This window comes from Myripristis murdjan, chromosome 9, assembly GCF_902150065.1.
Source record: "Myripristis murdjan chromosome 9, fMyrMur1.1, whole genome shotgun sequence".
In the NCBI taxonomy this organism is placed as follows: Eukaryota; Metazoa; Chordata; class Actinopteri; order Holocentriformes; family Holocentridae; genus Myripristis; species Myripristis murdjan.
Genome location: NC_043988.1, coordinates 18,687,270 through 18,701,698, shown reverse-complemented (window position 1 = coordinate 18,701,698; position 14,429 = coordinate 18,687,270). Strand labels below are relative to the sequence as shown.

The 14,429-nt window shown below is 43.7% G+C and overlaps 1 protein-coding gene across 3 annotated transcripts in view; it reads left to right on the top strand.

Annotated features, from left to right (window-relative positions):
* Nucleotides 1-14,429, top strand: part of smtnb (smoothelin b) — a 52,353-nt gene that overhangs the window by 4,784 nt on the left and 33,140 nt on the right. For all 3 annotated transcript variants that reach the window (XM_030059616.1, XM_030059615.1, XM_030059617.1), the window contains exons 2-4: nucleotides 11,663-11,820; nucleotides 13,867-13,945; nucleotides 14,041-14,119. In XM_030059616.1, coding sequence (XP_029915476.1) covers nucleotides 11,663-11,820; nucleotides 13,867-13,945; nucleotides 14,041-14,119 — 316 coding nt within the window. The remainder of the gene's footprint in view (nucleotides 1-11,662; nucleotides 11,821-13,866; nucleotides 13,946-14,040; nucleotides 14,120-14,429) is intronic.

The following is a 14,429-nucleotide window of genomic DNA, read 5'->3' as shown; positions in this document are numbered from 1 at the left end:
TGATCAAACCTCATGAGATAAAAGATAAAACTTATTTGTGAAGAGCCTGTTCCCACCAGTTGGGAAGACAAGACATTAGCCTTGTCAAGTGCCGTGAAAACCATTTATCTTTCTACAAAGAGCCTCCACTTGACTTGAATGTTTTTTAAGAAGCCTTGGATACAAGCTGTTGCATGCAGGACAGATCTGCCCAGCGCACCCCTTCTCTCTCTCACACACACACACACACACACACAGAAGAAGAAGAAGACAATACTCTAGGTGTTTTTGTGCTGCTCTCCATTGATAACACCTGCTGAGTCTTGGTTTACTGCAACCCAGTGTGCTGCTGATTGGTCAGTATTATTGCCTTTGACCTCAGTGGCTATTTAAAAGTGTTTTATTGCGAGCATTTTTCTCACCTGGAGCGAGAGAGAGAGGCCATTCAAGCTGTAAACCACAGGCACTGAGCTCTCTGTGCACACCTGATTCATCCTGCTGGGCCTGTCATCATCCTCTGAGGCGGTTACTCCCTTGACATTTTCATAAAGCATTTCCCCTGTGATTATCTCTGTCAGTCTCAAACGTACCGAGGGGGGCCATAATGTAGAAATGTGTGAAAAAACACAAGTTGGCATTCACAGCAAATTCACATTTTCCACTTGTCAAATGAAAGTGCAGCAGTAGAGGTTGCTTACATTGCAATACTGGTAGTTCTTAGTCCCTCAAAAGACAGCAGGAACAGTGTGTCTGCTGGTTGAGGACATCAGCCTGCAACAGTGAATGTCCAAATACACAGCCAGTGACCAGGGAGATAACAAGCAGCATGTCTCTTTTGATAAAACAGGAAACTTCTGTTACTGAATAATGCTATAAATAGCATGCTATTTCTGGCCCCGACTGGATGAGAAAAAAATACTTTGAAATAATCTACACAAAAACTCCAGTAACGTCTATTTTTGGGTCGTCATTAAGTGGTGTGTTGTTCTGGAACAATGATTTTGAATGGCCGGGACACAATTTTCAGATGGACTGTACTAAATATTTTCTTTGTTTGCGTATCAAGTTGAAAGCTGAATTATCTCTGGAAACAAATGAGCTGACTTTTGAATGTGGCGGCTTATGGTAATTAACTTTTGAAGAGCGGTTGTTTTTTATGTATTAAAAAATCATACATAAAATGCAAAGTGGAGAGGAACCAAATGAGATGGTTTCAAAGAAGCACTCAGAAGGGCCGATCAGTATTTGTGTCAGGCTTGGCGAACCTTGCATTCAAGTTTTATCAACTTGGTCTTATATGTATTGTAAAGTAGGCATGGAATGATAACAGGTTTTACTTTAAACTGAGATAAAATATCTGATTGTTAGTTACGCCATTTCAGATTTCAGTTATCATGATAATTGCTATTGATTACTGCATTTTTTAAAAAAGTTGCAGTTTTTGCAGCACATACCGTATAGCACCAACGAAAGTCAGCATCAATCAGTCATTAACTCTTACTATGGTTTGCATAACTTGCTGATAATAGTTTAATGTCAACAAAGCTGCTACTTTTGTAAACACGTTTCATGTGTGCTCTGGTGCGTTGTGTGTCTGCAGCGATACACTGGTTGGCCCGTGTTGTCTTAAGAAAACCTGTCTATGTTTATGTAAACTATACAGTTGCGCTGTGTAATTCATATGTTAGCATATGGCATTGTTTGTGTGTACTATTTTAAGGCAAACGGTTCACAGTGCTGACCATTTATGTGTATTCTAGCTTATTGTGGTATTTCAACAATGCTGTGATACTGCTGAAAAAAAAAATTGGGCAATTTTCCTCCCCTCTCTGCTATACATTGAATATGCTACTGCTCATGCTTCTTGTCAGTGTGTCCCTTGAAAATTAAATTAAAACCAGCACAGTTCAGTGAGTTACAGAGAGTTACAGGTTACAAAACGGAGCGGACGTCTCACCACAGCTGCTCCCTGCTGTGGTTTGTCTGGCCCATGCAGTATAGCCTGGGAGACTCAAATAAATACACACAGTATATTGTGCCTTGACAAATGAGGTGTTGGCTAAGGAGTGAATCAAATTTTGTAAGTATCAGATACGAGGCAGATTCTGCTGTCAGAGCAGCTCTGGTCTCTCTCTCTCTCTCTCTAAGTGATCTGGCAGACGGGGCCCCTGGTCTCCATCTGTCTGCAGCAACACTCTGCTGCATGGAAAACTCTGGAAAAGAGATCGGAGAAGTGCTCATTATCCTCTCGCTCCTGCTGCGTCACCCGGCGTCTCCAAGATGGACAGATAGTGAGATCCCAAGTTGATGTCACGCTTTATCAGGGATTCACAGAGTTGAGCTCTGGTGTCTTTGGTAGCTCACGGTCTCTGCTGCTGCTTGGACATTTTTTCAGGTGTTGTGGACTCAGGAGCGATTCTTACCTGATGTGTATCTCACCACAGTGTGCTTGGTCTGTGATCGGTCTATACCCTCCCCATATAAGCAGTCATCATCTGCGGCATGCATAACAGTGTTAAGCGTGCAGCAGTTACATTTAATAAGCATTCATCAAATCATGGGTTACAGACGGTTAAAGACAGACAGAGACAGAGCAGTTTGACTCTGGGCCAACGCTGTCATATGGGAAACTGCTGACATTCACTGAATTACTTATGACATAAGAAGGCAAAACTCATGTAATGAAATTGAAAGGAATACTCCAGTGTTTTGGGCAAAATACCCTTTTTTAGACTAACCACACTAAGACAGGATGTTCGATACCATTTTCACCACTGTATGTCCAGTCATATTTACATAATGTAAATGTCCTAGCTGAGGTGCAAATGAACAAACAGTCTGGGTAAGTTGGAAAAAGGATATTTTGTCCAAAATATTGGAGTATTTAAATCATTTTTAAAAATGCCTAAAAAGAAAACTGTTTTTTATGCAGTGGTTAGCTACTTTCACAACTCACTCTGCACATCTTGGATGAAGAAGCTATTTAAACCCATTTTAAATTCGGCACCCTTCTGCTGTGCTGAAAAAAAAAAAGGATTTTCTGTTGCTTTAGCACTTAGGTGTATGTGCACCAGTTCAGCTGTGGTTATGGCACGGCCTCAGCAGACTTTGGTTTTCTACTGGAATGCTGACCAGGTGTATTAGTCCTGTTTGTGGAGGAGGGAAGCATACAGAGACCAGCGTGTCGCCTTGCCAGAATCACATGTGTTTGGGTGTTGTGCCAACATATACACTGAAACTAAACGGGCAGAAAAACTTGAAAAACATATTACATCTCACCAGCTTGGGGACGAGATGGTACTCTTTTGTGGTGAAAAACATAAAAATAACCATGAGGATGGTTTTCTGGAGACATGGGCAGAGAGATACACTCAGAGCTGTCAGACATGCAAAAGGACTGTGGCTTCAGCCTTCCTCTCTTGAATCCCTCAGGAAAGAGGCATTTCCTGCAAGCCACCAGAAACTGTCCAGCGGATGTTGATGTTTTGCTTTCCAGCTTACTGTTTTAAAAGCCGCGGTATTCTTGAGATATACACAGCTTATTTGTTAAATTTTTGTTTTGCCTTGTCTGTCTTGCATTCTGCACGATACAGCGTTGTTGTTGTAGTTTCTGGGGCCACGGGAATGGACCTGGAAGAGTGTTTGTGCTTTAAATCTCTCCTGTTCTGTCCCAGGGGACATCTCTGTCGCCTCCTGGCTCGTCCCTCATTGACCAAACGAGACGGACACACAGAGCCTCACGTTGACTAAAGCAGCAGCGTCTCATATTTGGTGAAGCCTCATAACGTTCCATTTCTTACTGTGACCAAACAGGACAAGGCCAGCTGAAAATAAGAAATAGGTCAATCCAATGCTGGCTCGTTTTTTTTTTTTTTTTTTTTTTAGTACAATGAGGCATTTTTCCTGCTGCATCCTGACATGCTGTATCACTTCTTCTGGTTATGACACCCACAGTCTGCTCTGTTTGCTGCAGGCACCAGCATGCCAACCAGGCATTTCCCCTCCTTTGTTGTGTAACCTACAATGCAAAAATATTGAATTTAACAATTAGATTAGGTGATTATAATGGCGGAAATACCTCAGATAAAGAGTTAAAGTGTGTTTATAGAGCTATCTTAACTTGGAGAACCAATAAAATGGCACTGCAGACTCAGTATGAAAGTGGTGCAGAAGCAAGGGAATTAGGCTTTAAGATTATGACTAAATTCATTTTTTTGGGGTGGGGGGGTAGTAAATAAAGTTGTGCTTCATTTATTCACATTCTAACTCAGAAAGCTGGAATTACTTGACTGTCAACATGTGGTCAGAGGAGACTCAGGAAACTGAAAAACAGAGAGGGAGCAACATTTCTCTGAAGGTAATGAAAGGCTTCTGGAGTTGCACACCAGACACAGTTGTACAATTCAAGTAGTTCACCTTCCTTTGCTGTCTATGTGGAGCAAGCAGCACATGTGTGTGGCCCGATAGGATAGGTCACAGACAAGGCTTGACACAAACAAGGCTTGACATGCAATGAGAAAAGTAATAAAAGAAAGAAGGTTATGTAAATGAGCATGGCCGTCGCTGTGTAAAAACCAAAAACCTCCCTCCAGAAATCCAACTCTCAAATTGTCCTGGTCAGTAAATATTGGTCTTAACCTCACAAAATAGGCCTGCATACACAAATGATGTCAAACAAACCTGATTAACTCAAGACCACACACAGCGAGGCAAAACTCAGTGGCTGCAGTTGGTCAGTATGCACTGTAAGGGTTAGCACTGCTCTGTAGCTTTGTATAACTTTGAATAGATTAGTGAGAACATGCCCTGCTTCTGGTGGCGTGTATAAAACTCTTTGATGAGGCCTGCTCCCAAATGTGGGGCACAGTCATACTGACGGGCCTGGAGCTGACCTGGATCCTGGCTTTCCCTGTGGCCTGACCTGCAGCCCTGAAGACGATCACGCTCAGAGGTCTGCGAGTGGAGCCAAACGGAAAAAATGGGTCAGAACGAAACATCAAATCGGCAGCTTATCTAACCCAAGAGATTCATATTATACTGCAGGGTTGGGTGATGTATCAATATTATATCGATATTGTGATATAAGACTAGATATCATCTGGGATTTTGGATGTCATAATATCATATGGCATAAGCTGTTCCAGTATTTTCCTACATTCTTGGTCATCATATCCACATTACCTATAACTATTATAATAAATGCATTTGTTATTATCAGAAATCTTAAATATTTTGTGAAAGTAACAATATTCATCCTTGCAATATTTCACAATATTGATATCCAGGTATTTGGTCAAAGATGCCATGATATTTGTTTTTGTCCATATCATTCAACCCTATTATACTGTCATCTTTGATCAAACACTAGCAGTTACAATAGATATGTAAGGATGCCGCAAACAGCAGAAATTAGCTGGAGGTGCTTCACATTTTACAGTTCAGGTCGAAGCACTGACCGCATTTGTGTTCATGGCATTCTGCTCCATCAGTAATCCTTCAGCATGCGGAGTCTGGTGCAATAATTCGACAACACTGTGCGCTGTCAGCCTCCAGTGAGTCAGTGCCGTGCAGAGAGCTAGCGTGAGTTCAGACTTCAGATCTGTCTTCAGTGCATCATTACCGATGCCGTGAGCCCCCCTTCTGCCCCACATGCATTCCTATACGTGTCCCTTCTTTATGCCTGCTCCTTGAAGTGTAAAGGGGGACACTGTTTTCCCAGGTCTGCTCTGGGCCTCTGTCCGGGCTTCCTAAGACTGAGTTATTAGTAAGGGATAAGCCGTCCCACACGTGTAGCCCCACTCGACATGAGCCCTGCTTGAGGTGGAGAACACGTTCAAACCTCCCCGTTTGTGCATTTCCAACTTGTATCGCTCAGGTTCTCCATCTTTCCCTCCATCATGGACAATAATGGTTTCACAGTGTGCACAATAGCAAGGTGCAGCTTAACCCTCAATTTAGTTCATTTCATTGTTTTTTCAGCCCTTAGGCTAGTGCAGCTCCTCAATGAAAGCAGCCGTCTCGTACCTTTCAAAGCTCTCATACACCATGATTATATTCCCGTTTTAGATGGGTGTGGTGTGTGTGTGTGTGTGTGTGTGTGTGTGTGTGTGTGTGTGTGTATGCATAACTTCTTTGCCTGTGGTGTCAAGAAATGATTTAGAGAGTTTCACCTGACTATGATGGTGGAGTCAGGCACAAGGCAGGCAACAACTAGAAAGAGATTTAATGATGATGAGGTGATTTTTATTACAGGAAGACAACATTTGGTACATAATCCGTGAACTCTCTCACCCTTTCACTCTCGCTAGTTTGTTTATTCGTGTCTGCCTCATAGTCCGTGCCAGTCAGGCTTCCTCAGTGGCAGCTGGTAATCCACTACAGCTCTGCAGCGAGGAGTGTCCCGTTTCCTTATAAGGGCAAACTCACTCGTGGGCTTGACACTGGAGTTTGAAGCACTGATCCGATCTGCTGCCTGGCTGCGCTATAACCTCGGCCAGCTCTGGAAATTATTACTCTTACACTTATATCATTCCCCCCTCTCGCTCCCCAGCTAGGTATTCATGCACATGTCAGACGTGTCACACTGATAGTTTACAAAGGACTAAGTAGAAAGCGGCATGTACAGAAAGTACAACTAAGACAAGCACGTTGCACACCCACTGTCAGTCAAAAGGTCGGGACTTAGCCTGAAGGGTTGATATGCTCCCAGACAGGGCTGAGGGGGAGGAGGAGGAGGAGGAGGAGGAAGATGAGATGTGGATTCCTTCCACACACCATTGATGTTGAGTGACCTGACCTTTCTGTCTGACACACACACAAAGACGCACATGCAGTACGTGAGCTAACATGGTCCCACCATAAAGCCAGAGCACACACGGCCCAGAATAAGCCTTTGCCACAGGCCTTTGGTGCTTTTCCTCAGTTGACTCTGTGTCTTAAGCATGAAAGGTCATGTATCCGGCTACTGTGGTTCAGCTCTGTGCTGCTCCCTGTGCACTGCTAAAAAAAAATTCCCCTTAAATAACGTTGTTATAATAACAGATGAGAATAGAAGAGTAATATATAAATGAACATGTGTATAAAAGTGTAAAACTTGCTTTCTAGTTGCATGATAATTGGGTGGTTTGATTCGTTCCAGTTCTGCAGGGTAGCATAATCCTGTTAGTGTTATACCCACAGGTGCTGCAGATGTTACAGTTATGGATCAGGGGCACAGTATTTAGTGTCAAATGTCTTTAGCTGGATACTTTGAAAATCTTGATTGCTTGACAGTTTTACACTTCTGGGCCAGTTTATGTGATAACTTAAGCAAAACTAAAAAAAAAAAAAAAAAAAAAAAGGTTTCATAAATATGTTTTTTGCTGATGTGCAGCAAAAGAACAGAGTCAAAAAGCTCTTTGTGGATGGAGTCCTCAGTCAGTCTCCAGCTTGTTGGGATCACTGATGGCCTCTGGTGAGCCCTCCGATTGACAGTGATTGATGAAACTACTTGAGGCAGATGTCTTTAGATAGGCTTGAAGTTTTTATTTCATGGAAGACTCTCTGGTGTAAATGCTGCCCTGCAGGAAGTGAGTCAGTGCGATCTACGTGCCTTAACAGGCCTGCTGATGAAACATTTAATTTTTTTTGTAGCCTCTTCATCATCACAGAGGGAATCCTGCCAAATCAGGCAACCAGTGTTCTGGTTTACATCAAAGTGCATTTGGAGGAAATAAACTTGTCTGACAAACTTCTATGTTACCATTTCTTATCATAATGACTTACACCTTCAAATGAAAATCCAGCTTTCGTGGGATTGTCTGTCTATCGTCTCCTCGGCCTGTCAGGCATATCCGCCTGCTGCATCCTGTTTCCTCATGCCATATCTCTCTGGCTGAGTCAGGTGACGTTACCAAGGCCAGATATGACAGCAGCTTCCTGAGAACCGGTGACTAGTCGTTAGTTACTAGTCTGTACCGTGACTGCATCCTGCTGTGATTCAGGGCGCTGACAGCTCTGCGATGTTTTTCATGCCTGTATTTCTACTTCAGTGAAACATATTTGTGACGCCTGCGTGTGACCTATCTGCTATCTGCTGTCACCTGACTCATACATGCTTCCTCCATCTCTTAACACTGTTGCAAAGTGTGTCAGCGTGCTGCCACTGCCTCCTTTTGTTCTCCTCATGCTCTGGGAATGTACGGGCCGCAAATCACGATCGCAAAAATGCTCAGAGGCTCAAGTTGCCACACCACAAACAATATTGTGAGAGGAGATGCTGTCTGTTTCAGTTAACGGCTGCTTTCTGGGTCACCGTATTGTTAATGCGACCGTGGTGGCAGTTGGTTACCCAGAAGTCTGTGGTTAGGTTTGAAAAAATGCACTGGTGTAAGGTGCTGTCACTGTGTAACTGGACTCCTTTTTTTTCCTCCTTGTGTACTTCTTTTGTCCTTATTTTCCTTCTCTCCAGTCCCGTGACATAGTCAGCTCTTTGTACTGGCCACACTTCGTCAAATGGAGTCTGTGTCTACATGAGTATATTTCCGTCTCTGGCTCTTTAACGGTTATTTTGTATTTTCTTTGGCAGGCGTCCGTGTCAAAGGTGTGTTTTATTTGCTTTGGGTACGCCCACTCATTACCTTCCTGTATAGGGAAGTTATGGTAGTTTTTTTTTTCAAATAGGTGAGGGGAAAGTCAGTTGCAGCTGCTGGCTTTGTGCCCAGTGTCCAGTTGTGTCTTTGGCATAGACGTTGCAACCAATCAGAGCGGATGCAGCGTGAAGCCATGTGCGCTGATTGGTCTGTTCAAAGACTTAAGAGGTAAACATCAGATTCAAGTTGCCAGATTGTGTTCAAGCCAGAGTGCTGATGTTGTCAAGCAGGGACTCTGTTTCATCTTTTATTACCACCTTGTGATTATAATTCCCTTTGGTGTGCTTACACTTGGAAAGGCTACTGTAATTGATTTGGACGTTTAGTAATCAGCAGTTTATCACATGCTCTGCAAGTGGGAGAGTACTCTCGGCTGCACTCTTGACTTTGCCTGTCCTTGTGTGTTGAAGATTTTTGCTGCGATTTAGTTATGAGTTTACATCTCTGTGCACATTAGACCGTAATGTTCTTTTGAGAAGCTTGAGTTCTCGGCTGTTCATTGTTACATCTCAATAGTGAATAAATACATCAGTCAGCTCTTAAAAACTTGGCAGCAGACTGGACGTGTAATCACATCATAACATTCATGCAGCATTAAGCCTGACAGTGTGGTGACAGACAGCTCTCTGGAGCGTTTGGTTTGTGTGCGTGTGTGTGTGTGTGTGTGTGCATGTGTGTTTGTGTAAAAGACAGACAGTGACCAATGCTAGAAATAAGCAAGTATACTTTCATTTCCTGTCTCCTGTCATTTTTTGGCTTTCTCATATTGTAGAAAAACACCGTCCATTTTTGCTCTGTACCCATGTGTCATTGCGCTGGGTCAAATCCTGTCCTTGTTCGGCCGACTTCACTTCCATCTCTTTCCTTGTGAGTCAGCAGGAATGTAAGGAATGACCTGAGTGAAGGCTGGCCCATTCCCACCCTGTTCTCATCTGCCCATTTTTAGGCATGGCCGAGTCTCGTTTGTCTTTAATTTTTCTCTCTTTTTGTCTCCTTGTCATCCTATCCGCCCATTAACCACTATATTTTTCCTCTTGTCCCTCCCCCTCCTGTGTCAAATCCTCCGTCCTTGCCTTTTCTCACTACCTTCTCTTATACATTTGCTTTTTCAGTCAGCTCAGCACTTTGAATTTCCACAAATTACAGTACACAGAGGAGCCCCCTCAAGCTAGTGCAGCTCAGGCTGCATATTTTATCAAACCACAGTGAGACCTCAAAACCACTGGCCCTCTCCATCTCCAGTGAGAGCCCCTCCTCAGGCCCCAGCGGGGGGCTTACCATCCTGCTTTCAACCCATCAGGGTGCAGCTTACCAACTAGATCCAGATCCAGATCCTGATATCAGAAGGCACTTAGCACACAACCTTCTGTCTTTCTCTCTACTCTGCAGGTTTTAACGGGTGCAGCAAGAAACTTTTCAGTAGATGTGAGTGTGATGCGAACCTGTGCAGTCTGCCAGCGGAGGAGGTGCTGCTTATTTCTGCGTGTGTTGACAGGCTCCAGCTGTCAGCAGTGGACTAGCCCAGAAAGAAATCACTCTCCCACATGACAGGACGGGGCTCCCTCTACACTCCCATGCTTAGGGCTGTCACTACAATGAAAGCATCCGGCTTACAAGGGCGGTGTGTCTGCAGATTTGCCCTGACACAGACACACACACCTAACTTGCTCCCCTTTGGTTTGAAAAAACAAACACCTGTAGCTTACAGAGTCACTCTAAGTGGCGAAATAGCTCAGGCGCTTTGAGCTGAGTGTTTTAAGTGGGTCACTTCATTATCTGAGTCTAAGTCAGCAGGCCCCAACCAGCCTGGTTACTGTTCAACTAGGAAGAGACACAGAGAGCAAGGACACCCAGGCAAAGGTAAACCTTGGGAAGTGAGCAGCAGCTGCAGCTCAGTTCTGTGGTTCCTGCAGAGGCTGCTGCTGTAGCTTATCAGACTGCAAGACCTGTGATTGGACCCCTTGGCTGCTTTGTCCCTCTTCATTCATGTTTCTGTTGATGTCCACTCACAGCAAAGACAGCATGGAGCCAACCGAAGAGAGACAAGCTGGGGAAGTTTCCAAATATCTTCATTTTTGTAGGAGACCTCATCCACAAATTATTGAGATTGCCAGATCTCAGAAATATTCCAAAACATTGGTTTGGGCAGCATCAGTGTGGTCTGACAGCAGGCTATGTTTCAGAGAATTTAAACACAATGGCTTCTGTTTTTATCTGTGCTTTGTTAGCATGGAATTAATAAAAACTTGACTCTGTCATTTGTTGTTTTTTAAGCGATTTTATGTGCAGACTCAGCAAAGCAGAAATGCTGTCACTTCTATTGAGAGCCACAACGTAGCTACAGCGACAGATGTCAATATAAATACAGCATAAGTATAACTCAGCCTTTGGATTGAGCTAGGCCCCTTTGCCTGGATATCACCTGCCTACTACAACGTTGATTATGCCACCTACACAATTACAAAGAGGTCATATGACGTTCCCCTGAGGTGGATTTCGGACATATCTGATCATATATCAAACATAAACTGTTTAAGATGCACTGGATTTGTGGCTGGAAGGCCATGTGTGCTCGGTAGGGCAGAATGCCAATAAGTCTGCCTTGCGTTGTAAACGAGCGCTTAAACAGCCTTGTTAGACCGGGGTTAATTACAGAGGGTGAGAGAGGGCTACCATGTGAGCACAGGCCAGGGAGGGCGGGCTGGGCAACTGGTTTCTCATGGAAGAGCTTGAGTCGAGCGTAAAGGAACCGAGGGCTTTGACTTGGGCTGCCGCAGTGCTTTGAATGAACCGGCAGAGTCTAATGGCCCAAGAGCTCTGGCAGTGCTGCCATCCTGCTCATTTACCACCCTCTGTATTTAGACTGAAAATAGGGCCTGTGACCTTCTCAGCAATGGAATCTTTGGCTGTTTCTTCAGTCCTCGTGCGGTGTGTTCATTTGTACGTGCAGATGTGAGGGTGGCGGGTGACTAATCTTCGCATGCCACATGTTTGGCTGTATGCTGTCTGGCCATGTTGGCACCTATAACACTGGTGTCCCTCTGTGTGCGCAGCTGGATGGAACCGTGGATCTGGACGAGAGACGCCTGATCCGTTCAGCGATCCGGGAGTTGAGAAGGAGGGAGATAGAGGACATGGAGGCTGCTCTGGCCAGCAAGAGATTCAGACCTACACGCCTGAACCAGCAGGAGGACAAGGAGAACCAGCACAGGTGAGACTGCACAAACACACACACACACACACACACAGACGTGTCCCATCATGATGACAAATTGCATCCGTCCATGTGAGCTGGAGACTCTGAAACAACACTTAGAAACCCAGATGCTGCATTCCTCAATACTCTTGTGGAGAAGGAGGTTGCAGAGAGAAATCTGGAAAAGTCTCATCAGGGACTCTTAAGAGACACAAGACTGCAGCCACAGCAAATTATCTGTTTTCTCATTATGCCATTGGTATTGCACAATTAACACGTGCACTATTATATTTTGTCATCAAGTCAGATAACCACACCTAATCATGTATGGGTTTTAATCTGCAGTTAGGTCACAGCACACATATGTAATAAACTGTTTTGTGCGATTAATGTGTTTGTCTTTACTGGCTCATTTAGTGTCTCCATAGCTTCTTTCCACCTCGGTAACACACAGCTCCCAGGACCTGTCATCAAGCTGAGCTGTGCGGAAAAACAGCCTTAAAGTCACCATTGTCATCTTGCCATTAAACACGCATTTTTGCTGGCTAATTACATTAGAAACAGGACCAACAGGTTTTAAGTGTCCAACTATAAATATTGTGGTATTTGTTGAAATGGGTTCTGTTATGTGGACGCATTTTTTCCTTTTTTTGAAACACATTGATCAAAAATGTTTATGAAGATGTTAGACTTTTTTTCTTGGGTGATTGTTTCAGTTTCAAAAATTTATCCTTTTTACAGGCAGTATCATCAGAACTGGCCTTGGTTCTAATTGGCTGATTGGAAAGATTTAATGAATCTTTCCAATCAGGCCAGTTCACAGAATTTGAACTGGAAATCCTCCACTCAGCAGGCTCACCTCATTTGAACCTGTGGAGCTTCATTCAAGAAATACCAATTTAACTAAACATCATATTTTATCCTGAGCCATAATTTACTTGACAATAAAATCACAAAAAAGGGAGTAACGTGACATTTAAGCTTTGGTGGTGTCAAGTTTTCTTTCAGTGTGGCTAAAAGCCACTGTGTTTAAATCTGAACTATAGACCGTGTGAATTAAGTCTTTCTCGTCAAGTCCCAATTTGAGGCGCAGGCAGAGTCCAAGCGTCTCATCTGGGAGAGAGTGGAGAGTCAACACCCTGCTCCTCCACTTCTACTGAATCCTATTAAGACCAGAGGCTGGGCCTAATCACTTCCATTTGCTGCTGCTGTAAGATGACTTGGGTTACAAAAACAAAGGAGGTGCCTCATTGAAGCTGCTGGAGAGAGTGTGTATAGAAAATGCATGCACGTGCACACATGCACCCCAAAACCCTTCTGAAACTTGCATTATTCTGTGCTTCTCAGTGGAGGAATGTGAAGTATTCCCCTTCAACGTGCCACACATCCTTTAATACCAGTGAGGCGAGGAAGGGAGGAGGAGAGAGCCGGAGGAGCGAATGAGTAATAGAAACCAACGTAACAAGAAGAAAAAAAAAACGGTGAAATGGAGAAATATGAGGCTGAGAAGAGACGGGAGGATGAGAGGAACCTTTGTCAAGCGCTGTGTGTCCTCTCCATCATGTCTGTTATGCTATCACTTTTTCCAGGCCCGATTTGGTAGCGTTTTCTCTAATGGGTTTTCTCCCAGCCGAGAAAACTGTGCAGCGTCTTGAATTTCTCTTCTGCTGTGCCCATTAGATCAGAGTCAGCGTTGCACATAGGTTATTTATTCTGTCTGAACGTGTGATTTCCAGTTTGTCACTGGCGGCCGGGGCACAAGCTGATGGTTAGTCATCATCAGGGATGAAAGCGGAGAGTAAACCTGCCTAAACACAATTAACCCACTTTTTTATTTGCAGCGGTGCACCCACTTTTTGTATCAAGCTGATCTGATTTATTTGAAGATTGGATCTTTTTAGGGAAAAACACAAAATACTGACTGGAAAAATACTGACTATTATATATAGACAATATAGGTTTAAGATGAACAGTGACTGGAGGACCAACCATGCCCACTGTTTTATTTACCACCACATTTTTAACTAAATGCCTGGAATCTGCTTTCTGTCTCTCGCTCAGGTCAGAATCCAGCGACACCTTGGACATCCTGTCAGGGAAACTGCAGTCCATCCAGGACATTGATGAGCTCACAAAACTGGTGAGCGTTAACACAGCAAAGTAACTTACATATACAGTTGTGCTTTTTTTTTTTTTTTACCTTTATGGGTGCTGATGTTGTGTGTTTGTGTGCAGCTCCGTGGGGCCAGTGAGTATGAGGAGAGGAAGATGATCAGAGCAGCCATCCGCCGCCTCCGAGATGAAGAGCAGCAAGGTGAGTCACCACAGGAGCGATGGAGGTGGACGGGACACGGAGGAGAGACACCAGTACAATTAATAAATTATGGAATGTCCTGGCATTTGTCATCCTCAATTTAAAAATCTACTTTTTTTTAACTACCTTTTCACCAGAGAAAATATTTATATTCCATCATGATCATATTATATTCACTTCCCCCGCAGAATTAAACACTACAATAAACTGAAATAAGTCCTCTGAATCTGAAGTTTCGCTTAATATTTTGGTCAAGGACAAAGAGAAATATGTTAATATTTATATAGGTCATGAGTTTTTTGTAAAATTT